Raw genomic sequence first — 16,029 nt, 5'->3', positions numbered from 1 at the left:
AGTAAACACTGCTAAAGCCCAGTCTTTCATAAATATGAAGTGCTTGTGTGTGTCAAGATGTTGGAGCTGTAGGTATCTAGGATACCATAAACATTTTCTGTGGCAAGAGACTTATAGTGCCTTTGGGGAAGTTGTGAGTCTGTATAATAAGAGACCCGGCCTGGAGCTCCCACCCGCCCTTCCACCACCACCACCACCACCACCACCACCACAACTCGGTCGGCCTAAATCTCTCCCACGCACAAGCGCTGCCTCTCCGAGACCCACTTATTTTTTTTTTTTGGAGGTGTAAGTGAATTTTTATTGGGAAGGGAAGTTGTCAACTTAAACAGCAGCAAATGAAGAATGAATAAGGAGGGCGCCTGGGTGGCTCAGTCGGTTAAGCCACTGCCTTCGGCTCAGGTTGTGATCCTGGAGTCCCGGGATGGAGTCCCGCATCGGGCTCCCTGCTGAGCAGGGAGTCTGCTTCTCCCTCTGACCCTCCTCCCTCTCATGCTCTCTGTCTCTCATTCTCTCTCTCGCAAATAAATAAAATCTAAAAAAAAAAAAAAAGAATTTATAAAAAAAAAAAAAAAAGAATGAATAAGGAAACTTCCTGTTGTCACAGATATACAAGACCTTCATCATATATGATACAGGAGGCATTCCAATTTGTGACCCCCAGCGCAGAAATGCCAGTCTTGTAAAATAATAATTCTCAGTGGTGGTGGTGCGGTTGTTGGATGCCAAGGGAGAGAGGAATTACCTGCGGGAAAAGCATCCTGTGTTTCTTGTTCCTTTTCTTCCAGCTTTGTCATGAAAAATTTAAAATAATAAAAACTTGAAGGAAGGGGCGCCTGGGTGGCTCAGTTGGTTACGCGACTGCCTTCGGCTCAGGTCATGATCCTGGAGTCCCGGGATCGAGTCCCACATCGGGCTCCCTGCTCAGCAGGGGGTCTGCTTCTCCCTCTGACCCTCTTCCCTCTCGTGCTCTCTGTCTCTCATTCTCTCTCTCTCAAATAAATAAATAAAATCTTTAAAAAAAAAAAATTAAAAAAAAAACTTGAAGGAATAGTGTAATGAATAACCATATGCTCATCATCTAGATTCAACCACTAATAACATTTTACAATATTTTCTTTATACATTTCTGAAAACACATGGATAATTTTGGATAATGACTATGTATTAGAAGAATTATTCATTTTCTTAGGTGGGACAGAGGTACTATGGTTATGGAGGATAATGTACACATTTTAAGAACATATATGTGTTTAAATACCCATTAAGTACTAATAAGTAAAATGATACTCTATCTATTACTTACTTCAAACAGTTCACCACCAACAAAAATGTTTTATGGTTTCTTTCACCAACAAAAATGTTTTATGGTTTCTTTCACCAACAAAAATGTTTTATGGTTTCTTTCAAAACTAGAATTTAATCAAGGATTACATAATGCATTTGATTGTAATGTCTTTTAAAATCTAGAATAGGGGTGCCTGGGTGGCTCAGTTGGTTAAGTGTCTGCCTTCAGCTTGCGTCATGGTCGGGCTCCCTGCTAAGCAGGGAGTCTGCTTCTCCTTCCCCTTCTGCCGCTCCCCCTACTTGTGTGCTCTCTCTCTCTCTCTCTTCTCTCAAATAAATAAATAAAACTTTAAAATAATATAAAATCTAGAATAACCCTATCCCCCTCATTTGTTTACGTGTGGAACACTGTATAAGACAACTAGCCAGAGTCAATATCTTGGACTTTGTCTGATTGTTTCTCTGTGTTACTATTTTCCTTACTCTTCTAGCGTCTTTCATGTAGGCTGGAATTCAGCCTTAAGATTTATTAGGTGAAAGGTTTTTAACAAAAGTACTTTGTAGGTAATCAGGAAGCACATAATGTCTATATTAAGGCAGTATTAATGACTCCCAGATTTCTCCCTTATAAGGGAATTTTTTCCTTGTGATACTTTGGCATCATGGGAATATCCTATTTCTCATCAACGTTCATCTTGAATTTTGGCATACATTGCTGATCCTTAACTGAATCAATTTCTTAATATTATGCTTCTTAATTTTGTTACCTTTCCCTCCCAACTCCATTGACAGTCTCTTAACCATTTTTTTGGAAATGAGTAGTGTCTTTCAGTGTGTTGGGCAAGAAAGTAGGTTGAGAACCATGGTTATAAGAAACATTTAATGGTAATTCTGTATTTATATAACTTCTACCAAGTTGGATTTTCAGTTCTCTGGAAAGAAAGTGCTGATTAGGAGCTAAGAAACATTCACTGAATGTAAGTTATGCCTGATGAGATTAATTTCTTATAGTGACTAGGAAACTTCTTTTACTTGTCAGGTTTTGTCAGAGTGTATCTTAGTTTTAATGAGGCATTTAAAAAATACCTCATTTTTTTTTCATTTCAGAGGAGTTTGGTTACTTCAAAAGTGATTGAACCATTATGTATGAACACACTTTGATTATTTACTTTGCATTTATTATTGTGTGAAATCTTCATCAATTTGCTTAATACCTAATGGAAGAGGCAGATTGATGAACAAAAGATCAAGTATGCTGTATGGTATGGACCGGAAGCTGTGAGAGTTTTAAAGAAGTGCAGTGTAACTTGTAAGGATGTCTAATTGTATAAACAAATATTTTCTAAGTACTTAATTTAGTATTGCATGTCTCCAAAATATCTGATGTTGACTTCCAGACCTTTTTGGATTATTGAAAATCCACTTTGAATTATGGTTAGATTTAAAAGTTTCTTGATTGTTGCTTGATATGGCATACTTCTCATCTTGCTAAGTAGAAGATAAAATACATCCATAACTACTTACTTTTAGGATAAGTAGTTGTATTACAACAACAGTTCTTTGACACTAACTGGGTGTCCAACAATTCAATTTAATTTGCAGACCCACAAATTAAAGGGCTCAGTCCCAGATGATTGCCCCTATTTCAGATGCCTGGGGGCCCTCAGCACTTCTGATGACGGGCTTGACAGCAAATTCGGGGTTTCTCATGACTCCTCTTCAGGTTTGATAATTTGCTAGAATGACTCAGAATTTAAGGAATTCCTATATACTCATGATTACCATTTTATTATAAAGGCTACAAATGAACAACCAAGCTGAACAGGTATATAAGGCAAGGTATAAGGTATGGAAGGGTCTCTAGTGCAGGAGCTCTGTCCACAAGAAGGCAGGGTATGCCACTCTCTGTATACTTGAGTATGTTCACCAACCAGGAAGTTCTCTGAGCCTTTTTATTCGGAATTTTTATTGAGGCTGCTTTACATAGGCACATTTGATTAAATCACTGACCATGTGATTCAACTCAGTCTCTTAAACCCTCTTTTCTCCCCAGAGGTTGGGAGGTAGAATGGAAGTAGAGGCAGGAGGTTGAAAAGTTCCAACCCTCTTAATCATGTAGTAGGTTTTTCTGGGGCCAGTCTCCAACCTAAAGCTAGCTAGGGGTCCCACCATTATGCACCTCATTAGCAAAACACACTTCTGTTAGGGAATACCATGGGTTTTTGAAGCTCTGTGCCAGGAACTGGGGACAAAGTCCACATATATATCATATTTTTCATGTATGTAGAGTCAGAGTAATGCTTTTAATAAAATAATCAACTTGTAGGACGTTTCTACCCTAAAATGCATGGGGGAACGGTTCATTTAGACATTATTTTGAGTGACTCTAAAGGGTTGCTTTCCATTAGACACAGATTTCAAGAAACCAAAACATAAAGGTGGTTTATTGTGTTTGGAAAAAAGAGTTATTTTTAGCCTTCATTTAACTTATCTTAAATTTCCAAGTCTTTAAAATGAGTATTTTACAAAGCTAATTTTGGTTTTGAATTATGTATGACATTTTATTAATACCTGGATGTACAAAGGATTTGGGTCATGTTTATGCAGGTAAATGTCTCTTTGAATCTTAACTGTGTTTATATTAGTTTATTAAGGCATGTGTTTATTTCCATTCTTTGTATTCTTGAAAATGTGTAGTGTAACCAAACTTCATTAGATGGAGTAGTATTAATAGCACAATAGAAATCATAGTAGTAGTAACTATAACAGCTACCACCTATGGAATAGGTGATATTAGGCACTTTACATACATAATCTCTTTCACTTTTTATAGTAGTCCTGTGAGATCTTACTATAATAGTTTGCCAAATGCATGAGGAAACTAGGGCTCAGAAGTTGATATGCCTTATGTTCATATAGTTAGTAATGGTGGAGTTAATATTTAATTCCAGGTCTGACTCCAAAAGCCTTGCTCCTCCTCCTCCCTTGCTATGATGGATTCCAAGGAAAAGTTTAGTGGAGCATTTTGTCATCATTCATTGATTCATTCATCCAATAAATAATAATTTTGTGCCCATTAACTTAGACCAGGCATTTCTTGTCTTCCCTTTATACCTAGCAGTGTTTATTACTTCAAAACCTCTAATCCCCTGTGGTGTCTGTTATTAATATAAAGGATCAAGTCCTGTTGTTTCATCTCTCTGGTTAGTCTTTTCTTTAAAATGATGAATTTGGAATACTTTGTCTTGCTCACTATGTAATATCTAGGGGTTTTTTTGGGGTCATCTAATAAGATGTGGATTATAGCTTCTGGACATTTTTATTTATTGACATTATTCTTAATATTATTTATACAGTTATCTTACAGTGATTGTCTTACTGTGATGACTTTGGAAATAGAAAACTATTGAAGCAAGTATAAAAGTTGTCAGATTAATTTCAACTAGACAATGAAGTATTTGGTAAAATGATGCCATCAGTATATAATATGCTTATTTAAAAGTTGTATGAGCTTAATTGTGCTTACACATTCACTCAGTGCTTGTGAGATGGCCAGATAAGGAGATAGGGCTAAAGCCACCCCGAAATAAGGCAAATTTGCAACCATTTAAAAACCTTTTGGGGGGTACCTGGATGGCTCAGTCAGTTGGGTGTCTGCCTTTGGCTCGGGTCATGATACCGGGGTCCTGGGATCGAGCCCCATATTGGGCTCCCTGCTGAGTGGGGAGTCTGCTTCTCCCTCTCCCCCTCTGCTGCTCCCTCTGTGCTCTCTCTCTCAAATAAAATCTTAAAATTTTTTTTGTGTGTGTGGCATTTAGGATCTTTTCTTTATCCTGAACCTTCTGAAGTTTCTTGTTGATGAGCCTTGATAATGGATCTTTTTTTTGTTCATCATGCTTGCTATTTACTGGGTTAGTGCTTTTTTTTTAATATTTAAATTTTAATTAAATTCTAATTTTTTAAAAATTCCAGTATAATTAAAATATATTGTTATATTAGTTTCAAGTGTACAATATAGTGATTCAGCAGTTCTATACCTTACTCTGTGCTTATCATGATAAGTGTACTCTTTATCCCCATCACCTTTTTCACCCATCCCCACCCACTTCCCCTCTGGTAACTACCAGTTTGTTGCCTATATTAAGAGTCTGTTTGTCTCTTTTTTTCTTTGTTTGTGTTTATTAAATTCTACATATGAGTGAAATGATGGTATTTGTCTTTCTTTGACTGACTTATTCACTTAGCATTATACCGTCTAGATCCATCCATGTGGTTGCAAATGGCAGGGTTTCATTCTTTTTTGTGACTAATATTCCATTGTGTATATATATATATATACACACACACACATGGAAGGTTAGCTTTTTACTTATGGAAACCATGCACTTCGAGTTTGGGATTTAATGTGTGTATTATATCTTTGATAATACTTTTCTTTTTTATTTTCTTTTTCTGGGACTTCTATTATTGTGATATTAGATCTGTTGGACTGGTCCTTTTATGTTCCTGTCTTTTCTTTCTTATTTCTTTTGTCTGGAAAATTTCTAGAAATTTTCCTTAATTTTATCTTCTAGCTTCTCTGTTGAAGTTTTCCCCTTTTGATCTCTTAGTTTTAATTTGCAAAAGTCATTCCTCATTCTCTGAATATCCCTTTTATAGGACCCTGCTCTTATTTCATGACTACAGTATTTTCTTTCCACTCTGAAAATATTTATAGGTTGATTGGATGATTTCTTTAGCTCCTAGCATCTCTTCAGAGTTGCTTTTTTCCTGTTTGTTTTCATCTCTTCGTGTTGGAGGCTTTCTGTGAGTGTCTGATGAAACTTTGATGTCTGGTTTTTGTTTTTTGCCTTTTTTTTTTTTTTTTTTTTAAAGAGTGAGACTCTTTAAAGTGATGATTGGAAGGGCTTTGTGTAAATTATAAGGGTTTCTTGATTCAGGCTTCACTTCAATGTGATGAGTCAGAAAGCCACTTTGTTTTCATTCTGTGACTCCCAAATTTCAGTATCTGTATTTTTTTTTTATCCAGTTTCCAAGAAGAGAACTTCTTTGTTGTGATTAGGATGCACTCTGTCTGGTTCTTGTAGCTGAACAGTGGTCTTGGATTGAGGTGGAGATTCTCTTTTCAGTGTGTAGACTTTTATTTAATTCTCCTGTTTTTAGGACTACACCTTTCCTTCCCCTCCTGTCCCCATGCCTACAAATGGTGTCTGGTGTCCCAGATTACTGCTGGTTTAACTCACCCTGCCTGGGGGTTGGTGTTGGCTTGACTATGAGGAATGGGGTAGGGAATCTAGAGGTCTGATGCTTTTATGAAGACTTTAAGCCAGTCTTCCTATTTTCTCATTGCTCTCCCTGCATTCAAAGGGCCCCCGTAATTCTTTAGTTTTTCAGGTTTATGCCATTAGACTAGGCTTGCTTCTTGTTCATCCTTGCTCCTTCCCTCTCCTAATCAGATGCTTGGTGTGGTCTTTCCCTGTTCTGTTTAATCCTGTATCGTGTGTCCCTAAGTTTTTCATCTTACAAAATTTTGTTGGCATGTCTTGTCTCTTTCATTCTCTTGGACCTTATGGATTTATGCCTTTAAAAATCCTTTTAGGGGCGCCTGGGTGGCTCAGTCGTTAAGTGTCTGCCTTCGGCTCAAGTCATGATCCCGGGGTCCTGGGATCAAACCCCGCATCGGGCTCCTTGCTCGGTGGGAGGCCTGTTTCTCCCTCTCCCACTCCCCCTGCTTGTGTTCCTGTTCTTGTTATCTCTCTCTGTCAAATAAATAAATAAATAAAATCTTTAAAAAAAATCCTTTTATTTTTGTTATGGAGGAGTACAGTCGGAGATGCTTCTGTTGAGACCATGATATATTAATTGGAAATATCTTGACTTTGTGTGACTTGCTTTTGTATGCTGCCTTTACTGTATAGCAGTGGAAAGTACTTTTCCTATATCTGTTTTTAAGTTGATGAGTTCTTTTCGCATTCATTTAAAAGAAGTATTCTTGGGGCGCCTGGGTGGCTCAGTCGTTAAGCATCTGCCTTCTGCTCAGGTCAGGATCCCAGGGTCCTGAGATCAAGCCCTGCATCGGGCTCCCTGCTCCGTGGGAAGCCTGCTTCTCCCTCTCCCCCTCCCCCTGCTTGTGTTCCCTCTCTCGCTGTGTCTCTCTCTGTCAAATAAATAAATAAAATCTTTTTTTAAAAAAAGTATTCTACATTATTTCTCTAAAAATTTCCAATAAAACACACACCCTATATAACAGCCAACACTACAATGGCATATAAAGAAAAAATTGGGGCGCCTGGGTGGCTCAGTCGGCTGAGCGTCTGCCTTGGGCTCAGGTCATGATCCCAGGGTCCTGGGACTGAGCCCCACTTTGGGCTCCCTACTCAGCGGGGATCCTGCTTCTTCCTCTCCCTCTGCTGCTCTCCCTGCTTGTGCTCTCTTACTCTCTCTCTGTCAAATAAATAAAATCTTTAAAAAAAAGAAAAAAGAAAAAATTAAGTTCCTCTTTCCCCGATTCTATGATTCTGAGTCAAGCTTTGGTGTGTGTCCTGGCATGCTGTTTTTTACGTTCATAAAATTATTAAACATGTGTTTTTGAATTTGCAAAATAGGCCATCATATACCAAATGGAATAAGTGATAGACCAAATAGATACAACTTCTGTATGTTAAGAGAGTTCTATAATGCTCTCCTGTGGTTGAAAGAAAAAGGTAACTCTTTAGAAAAAGGGACCAGTGATAGGAAGGCAAGTCACAGAAGAGGGGATATAAATGGCCAGCAAAAAGAGGTAAAGATGCTCAATTTCACTGGTAATGAGAGGAATGCAAGATAGAAATAACAGCGCCTTGAGTCTTATCAAATTGGCAAAGTTTTAAGTGTCCTGGTGAACATGTGAGAAAACTGGCCCTTAGGTTGCTGGTTGAATTTGCCACAGCCTTTGTGGGTCTAGCCTGGCAGTATTGAATCTGAAACGTATTTTTCCTTTGGTGGACTTACCTAGGAAATCTATGCCACAGGAACAAAAGCACCAGTCTTTAAGAATGATTGTACAAGGGTGTTTAATGCAACCTTCATTGTCCGTAATGGCAAGAGACAGATAAATAAAACACCAGACTAACCTGAATGACCATCACCTTGGAGATGATCAAATTATGGTATTTACATGGTATAGTATACTATGCAACTATTAAAAATGATGTGTTAAGCCATGTGTTATTGTAGTCCCTGGAGATGATTCTATTTTCATCAAAAAAAAAGGTGTGGAAGGAGGAAGGCTAAACCTTGTATATGGGTATCTATGTTTTATTTTTTATTTTATTTTATTTAAAGATTTATTTATTTGAGAGAGAAAGGGAGCATGCATACGTGTGGTTTTGGAGGGAGAGGGAGAGAGGGTCAAGCCAACTCTGTGCTGAGTGCGGAACCCTGTGGGGCTCGGTCTCACAACCCTGAGATCAGGACCTGAGCTGAAACAAAGAGTTGGACGCTTAACCGACTGTGCCACCCAGGCGCCCTGGTATCTATGTTTTAAACCAGACACTTGTATAAGTATTATCTGATAAAACCTATGTAAAAATTACCTTAAAAACAAACTTTATCAGTATAAGGTAATTGGAGGATTTCCTGGGCAGCTGACACTTGAGATTAAATGGAGGATTGTTCATTATGATTTATCTCAGGTTGATTACAATATAAAACTAATATCTTAATCCAGGTCCTTTCTTTTTTTAAAGATTTATTTATTTATTTAAGAGAGAGAGAGCGAGAGAAAGCACAAGTGGGGAAGAGAAGGAGAAGCAGGCTTCCCGCTGAGCAGGCAGCCCCATGTGGGGCTCGATTCCAGGACCCTGAGATCATGACCTGAGCTGAAGGCAGATGCTTAACCGACTGAGCCACCTAGGTGTCCCGAGGTCCTTGGTTTCTTGTTCACTTAACCCAGTGGACTACTTAGTGGTGTTCTCAGGATTATTTTGTTCCTGATGAATTTCTACTCCTTGGGGTACTTCTAGTTGGTAAATTAACATCTGTACCAGAGGAAGTGCAGGGAGAATAAAGAAAGAAACTGGTTCTGTCATTCATGTTTTCCTTTTTTCATGTTATCTTTCTGAACACATTTGAGGAGAGTTACAAATATATGCACCATCAGTAAATTAAAAGTTAGACAAATGAAAGCATGAAGAAATAATGGCTTTTAATAGGAGGAATGGTTAATCAGGAAGAAAAGTCAGTGTATAGAAATACACAATTACCAAGGACACCTGGCACCTCTAGAGCAGTGCTTTCCAAGGTGGTATTCAGTCAGGTGCCAGCTACATTGTCATTATTTTAATACTGTTAGCTGAAACAGATTTAGGTTGGTTTCAAGCCACTCCTTCACTTAAATATGATTACTTTTTGTGTTGGGTTGGGGAGAAAAGAGGTGATACTTAAATTTGGCCACCTGTGAGTGGTTGCACATGTGAACCGCATGTCTTACCCTGGAAACAAATGGGGCGAGGCTGATAATCATTGCTTTTCAGAATATATACCCACAAATGGGAAGGAATGCCTATATTATATGATTTATAGATTATAAAAGATACTAGTAATTTTCCTTCTCATGTTAACTTGCATAAATACACATTTATTTCCCATTTTACTCTGTCAGACCAATATGTCATTAGTTCTTTTATTTTCTTGGGATTTTGGGCACATTTGGAATGCTTTATAATACCCTCATAGGCCCATATTTGGAATTATAAATATAGCTTTAATTAACAACTGTGCCTTTGCTTGGACTTGAACAATATATTGAATTGGACATAGAAATATATAATAAGGGGAATTTGTGGTTAACTGCCAGTAATCTTATGATAAGTGTATGCGGTGAGTTGAGAAGGTCAAGCCAACTCTGTGCTGATGATAAGTGACTACATGATAATGTAGTCAAAACTCTAGACAAAAATTCTGAGGGAGTGATGAATGATGAGCATGAATTGGATTGGTCATGAAAGACTTCTCTGAGGAAAAATATGTGTTGAAGAATTTGGTAGATATGGGTTGGTGGCAAGCAGATGATACTCCTTTCTTGGATTACTATAATGTCTTCACTAATTACCACTAAATGCATTCTTCAAACAAATAATATTAGCTAATTAATTATCAGAAATTGCTGGAAAATATAGTATTTGGAGAAATACAAATGAATTATTCCCTTTCATTCTCAAGGCAGGCACTATTAATGACCATTATTTACCTTGTTTAGGTATAAATCACAGTTGATGAACACATTATCTCTCTATTTAGAAAATTTAACATCTGGCCGGATTTAGGTCTAATTTCGGATTAGTGAAATTAGCAAACTTAAACTTTTAGGACTAGGGGTTTTATGAAGGAAACTTAAAATTTTTTCCCTAGTTCCCTAATTCATGGGCATAAAGTTACTTTGTTTTGTGGGTGGTTGAGAATGGATATATAGGATCCATGACTCCTCTGGGAACTTATCTTTGATTCAGTGGATACTTAGCTAGGGTGTACATCAGAACCAACTGGGAGACTGCTCCCCGTTCCCCCAGTTAATAACCAGTTTACATTATTATGTATTTATAAGAACATATACACAAGTAGAATTATATAAAGTGTAGGGGGATACACACACACACGTGCGCGTGCACACACACACACACACATGGCCTGACTGAGGCTTTCTGATTCAGACTTGGGTCAGAACTTGGAAAACCATTCAAGATAAATTCATTCTCTCTCTCTCTGTTACCAGCTCAACAGGCAATTCTGATACATAGCTGTATTTGGGAAGCATTGTTCTAGGGGAATCTCTAGAAAAATATCTCAAAATGAATGCTGTTAAATAATTTATCTTGACCTATACTCATACTACCTCTATATCTAGACCTAACTTTTAGCATTTTCTTTAAATTTTTTAAAATGAAATTTGAATGGTTGAAGTAGTACTTTATTAGTGCTACTAATTTCTTAATGTTTACATATGAAACTAATGCTAAGTGAACTTCTTTTAAAAAAATTCCCTGCATTGTTAGAGCTTTTACTTCAAGTGACTTTCCCGAATATCATCTTTTTCTTTCCTGGTAACCCCCTTGTGAGTTGGGTGATTTGATTTCCCCTACATTGTATATGTGGAAATCCAAATCTACAAGGTAGGAGTTTTACAGTTTCTTGGAATTGCAGTTGTGGGATATGAAGACCCTGGATTGAATCCATACTGATTCTGGAGTGTCTTAGGAACTCTTTTCCCCCCTGTCATTTATCCCCAATAGTTTATTTTTCCTTTGACTGTTTTGCATTGAATCAGAGTGCAGATGCCTTATCATTGCTCAGGATGCTGCTTTATAAGGGCTATCAAACTGATAAAAATGACACACCATTTTTTGTTTTAAACTACATTAAGCAATGTAATATCCTTTGCCAGGATGAGCTTTAAAGACTTCAGGTGGAAGTCTTTGTTTAGATGTGACAGAAGTAATTGTTCTTGAGAATACCTAGCAATGTGTTTTGGATTTGCTTTCTCAAATGCAGTTAACAGACTGTCCAAATAACTGTGGCATAAATAATGAGGACATTTATATCATGTAAGACTTCTGGAAGGAGGGGGCGCCTGGGTGACTCAGTGGGTTAAGCGTTTGCCTTCAGCTCAGGTCATGATCTCAGGGTCCTGGGATCGAGCCCTGCATCAGGCTCCCTGCTCAGCGGGGAGTCTGCTTCTCCCTCTCCCTCTGCCTCTCCCTCTCCCTCTGCCTCTCCCCCTCCCTCTGCCTCTCCCCTCTGCCGCGCTCTCTCTCGTCAAATAAATAAGATCTTAAAAAAAAAAAAAAGACAAGACTTTTGGAAGGAGGTGGTTCCAGAGTTGTCTAATTAAGTAGCCTAACTATGTCAGTGTTCTGGGTCATTTTTGCTCTGACCCTGTTGGTCCATCATGGCCCTATCTGGTCCATCATCGCCACAGATAGCTGCAGTAGGTCTAAACATCATATTCATATATAACAAAATCCAAAAGCCAACAGAAGAGCATGGTGTTCTTCACAAGTCTCTCTTTTTTTCTGGGTAGACAGTCTTTCCCTACAATACCCAGCCAATTTTCCCTTATGTCCCATAGCAAAATTGGTTACATATGCAGTCCTAAATCAGATACTGACAAGAGGAAATGAGATTCATTATCGTCGTATAACAGCGTTGGTTAATCCCCTGGAACTGGAGGGGAACACACCCATCTGATCCTGTTGATATCTCAAATAACATCAGTGTTTTGTTATCACAGAGAGGGGGAGGCTCGTGGGGAGACAATCACTATATGTGCCAAACTATAGTAATGCAGTTATGTAGTGACATTTTCCACATGTTACGTACAAGGCAAAATGAAATTTTAGTATTTTAACCTTTAAAAGAGAAGCATATTTATTTGAGAAGCATGTTATTTTCTATGTGCTACTTTGTGATTGTCATAGGAAGCCAGTGTTTTGGCTTTTAATCTAATAAAATAGTTGCTTGCTATTATTTTTGTCTTGCTATTATTTTTGTCTTGAGATTAAGCTCCTCAGTGATACTACATTATTTTGATAGTAGTTTCTGATTCTTTGTAATTAATAGATGCTTGTTCTTCTAGGTGGATTCTCCACGGTTTTCCTGGTGCGGACACATGGTGGAATCCGCCATGCATTGAAACGAATGTATGTCAATAACATGCCAGACCTCAACATTTGTAAAAGGGAAATTACAATTATGGTAAGTGAAAGAGTAATTCCATTTGAAAAATTTGGTGTATTTTCTTTTGGTTTTGCACTATAACATTAACCAGCTTTGAGGCAAGCTGCTTATTGGCTTATTCACGTCTAGAAAACCTTTGAAGTGCATTCTTTATAGTCCTACTTAGGGCTAAATATAGTCAACTCGTCCTCCTTTACCTTCTCTTCCTTATTGTAGTTGAAGCGGCAGACTACTCTGCTTTTTCTTTTTCCCCTTTTTTAAAATACATTTTAATTATGGAATATTTTGAGAATAGAAAAATTAGAGAATTACATAATAAATACCACTTTATGCACTACCCAACTTAAGAATTAAAATCTTACAGATATAGTTGAAGCCTTCTGTAGATTCCTTCCTAGCTGTATCCCTGTACTGTTCTCATTCAAAAAGAAACCATTGTCCTGAATTTGGTGTTTACCTTTCCCATGGTGTTTATTAATACATTCAGTGTAATGTATTTGTCTTCAACAACAATTTGTTTTGCTTTTCATTTTTAAAATCATGCTGTAAAGTTTATTGTTATTACTTTTTTTGGGGATGTACTCTGCAATATATGGAAGGATAACCTTCAATAAGGGAAAAATTCTTTTTAAATATTAGGAAAAGTAAAAAATACTTTAATAGGTTATTAAAGAAATTTCAGTAACTTGGTTAAACAGTTAAAAAAAGTACAAAATAAAAATTTTCTTTTTTTCTAGGGTATCTTTTTCTCAGTGCTCTGGATGGCTTCTTGTTGTTTTTCTCCTCTTCCTTGTCCCTTATTCTTCCTTTTCTTCCTTTTCCTCTTCCTCTTCCTCTCCCTTTTCCTCCACCTCTTCTTTTTCTTCCTCCTCCTCTTCCTCCTTTCCCTCTTCCTCCACCTCTTCTTCTTCCTCTTCTTCTTCTCCTTTCTCCCCCCATCCTTCCCCCACTTCCTCTACTTCTTTCTCCTCCTCTCTCCCTCCTCCCCTTCTTCCTCAACCTTTTCTTCCACATCTTCTTTCTCCTCCTCTTTTCCTTCCTCCCATTCTTCTGGACTTCTTCCCCCAGTCTTCTTCCTTTCTCTCTTCTTCCCTCCTCCCTCCACCTCTTCTTTCTTCTTCTCTCCTTCCTCCTCCTCTTCCTCCACCTCTTCTTTCTCTTCCTCCTCCCCTTCTCTTTTTCTTCGGTTTTCTTCCTGCTCTCATCTACTGTTTATCAAGTGCTAATATATATTTAAAATTTCTGTTTTATTGAAGTGAAATTGCATAATGTAAAATCAGCTATTTTATGTATTTCGTTATTTATTTATTTATTAAAATCAGCTCTTTTAAAGCGAACAGTTTGGGCATTTAGTGCATTCATGATGTTGTGCAGTCACCACCTCTGTCTAGTTCTGAACCTTTTCATCACTGCAAAAGGAAATCCCCTGCCCAGTTAGCAGTTGCTCCCATTCCTACCTTGTTCTAGCCCCTGGCAACCACCCATTGTGTCATGTCTCTGTGGATTTAGCTATTCTGGATATTTCATGTAAATGGAGTCATGCAATATGTCACCTTTTGTGTCTGGCTTCTTTCACTTAGCATGTTTTTGAGGTTCATCCACATGGTATGTGTGCATCTATCTATCACAATTTGTTCATTCATCTGTTGATGGACTTTTTAAAAAAACCATTGATGGACGTTTGGGCTGTTCCTACTTTTTGGCCGTTGTGAATAGTGCTGCTATGAATATGTGTGTATATGTATTTGTTTGAGTATTTGTTTTCAGTTTTTTGGGTTTATATTTAGGAGTGGAATTGCTGGGTTATGGTAATTCTGTGTTTAACTTTTTTAGGAACCACTAAACTGTTTTCTATAGCAGCTGAACCATTTTATGTTCACACCAGCAATGTATGGGAATTCCAGTTTTTCCACATCCATGTAAACACTTGTTAATATCATTCCTTCTTATTCAGTTGCTTAGAGATTTCCTATTTTATATCAACATCTTTATCAACACGTTTTGATCCCTTTTGTTCAGAGATAGGTACATTTATACAACATGACTTAACTCATTTTGCTTTTATTCTCCCCATTCCCTAATTAGACTAGAGTTGATTAGGCTTTGAGACTTGGCTTTTAAAAGCTTTTTAGAAAGCTTTTAGTCAAAAGGGTGAAAGAGATTTACCCCAAGATAATAGGGGTTCTTAGACTAAGTTCTCAAACTTGAGTCTAGGTATGGTACTGTTGTACCATAATTCTTTCTTTCAATAGAAATTGTGTAATTTTGATATGTAAAATATGGTCATTATCAGTAGCAGCAACACTTAAATTCTGTGCTTTTGAACACAGAATTTAGGGAGATTAGCTCTTTAGAACAGTGGTCTTTCAAATTTTTTTGTTGCCCATCTACTATTATATTTATGTGTTTATGAATTATTCACATGGTCAGCTGCCAAAGTACAGTTAAAATTGGGTTTATTATTAATGATAGTGGGTGTAAATTTATTTTAAAAAACATTGTTGATAATTGTTTTTTAATTTCCAGACCGACCTAATTAGATGATTATTTTTAACCTCATCACATGCTGATCATTATCTTGTACCAGGAAAAAAAGTGTCAGATTTGCCATTTTTTTCTTATTTCTTTCTACTTGTATTATTAGTATTATCTTTAACCTATGGTTTCTTAATAGAAATTTTTTTAGCCACTTGTTCATTTTGTAGGTTATTTAAAGTATATACATTCATAAATCCACTTAACTAGGTACACATAAATTGCAGTATGTTGCAGGCAAAACAAACAAATGAGAGTATAATTGTTAGTTCATAAATATTAGAGCTTAATTTAAAAAAATTTTTTAGCTAAAAATAAAAGTTCTGATATTATATTCTTGTTCTGATATTATATTCTTGAGTCCCAAAGGACTATCTTGCACATTTTTGGATACTGTTGGTTTTGAGTGAACTATCTCTTTCTTCCTGATTGAATTTAAAAATTAGTGTTCATCCACATGTAAGTAAACTTTTCATTGAAACTGTAGAAACCTTT

The 16,029-nt window shown here is 37.1% G+C and overlaps 1 protein-coding gene across 2 annotated transcripts in view; it reads left to right on the top strand.

The window, feature by feature from the left end:
- The window catches only part of BMP2K (BMP2 inducible kinase), a 131,227-nt gene that overhangs the window by 40,090 nt on the left and 75,108 nt on the right, over positions 1-16,029 (top strand). For both annotated transcript variants that reach the window (XM_035004705.1, XM_035004704.1), the window contains exon 2: positions 12,899-13,017. In XM_035004705.1, coding sequence (XP_034860596.1) covers positions 12,899-13,017 — 119 coding nt within the window. The remainder of the gene's footprint in view (positions 1-12,898; positions 13,018-16,029) is intronic.

Source organism: Mirounga leonina, unplaced genomic scaffold (genome assembly GCF_011800145.1).
Source record: "Mirounga leonina isolate KUSES-001 unplaced genomic scaffold, KU_Mleo_1.0 Mir_129, whole genome shotgun sequence".
In the NCBI taxonomy this organism is placed as follows: domain Eukaryota; kingdom Metazoa; phylum Chordata; class Mammalia; order Carnivora; family Phocidae; genus Mirounga; species Mirounga leonina.
This window is presented reverse-complemented; position numbering and strand designations above follow the sequence as displayed.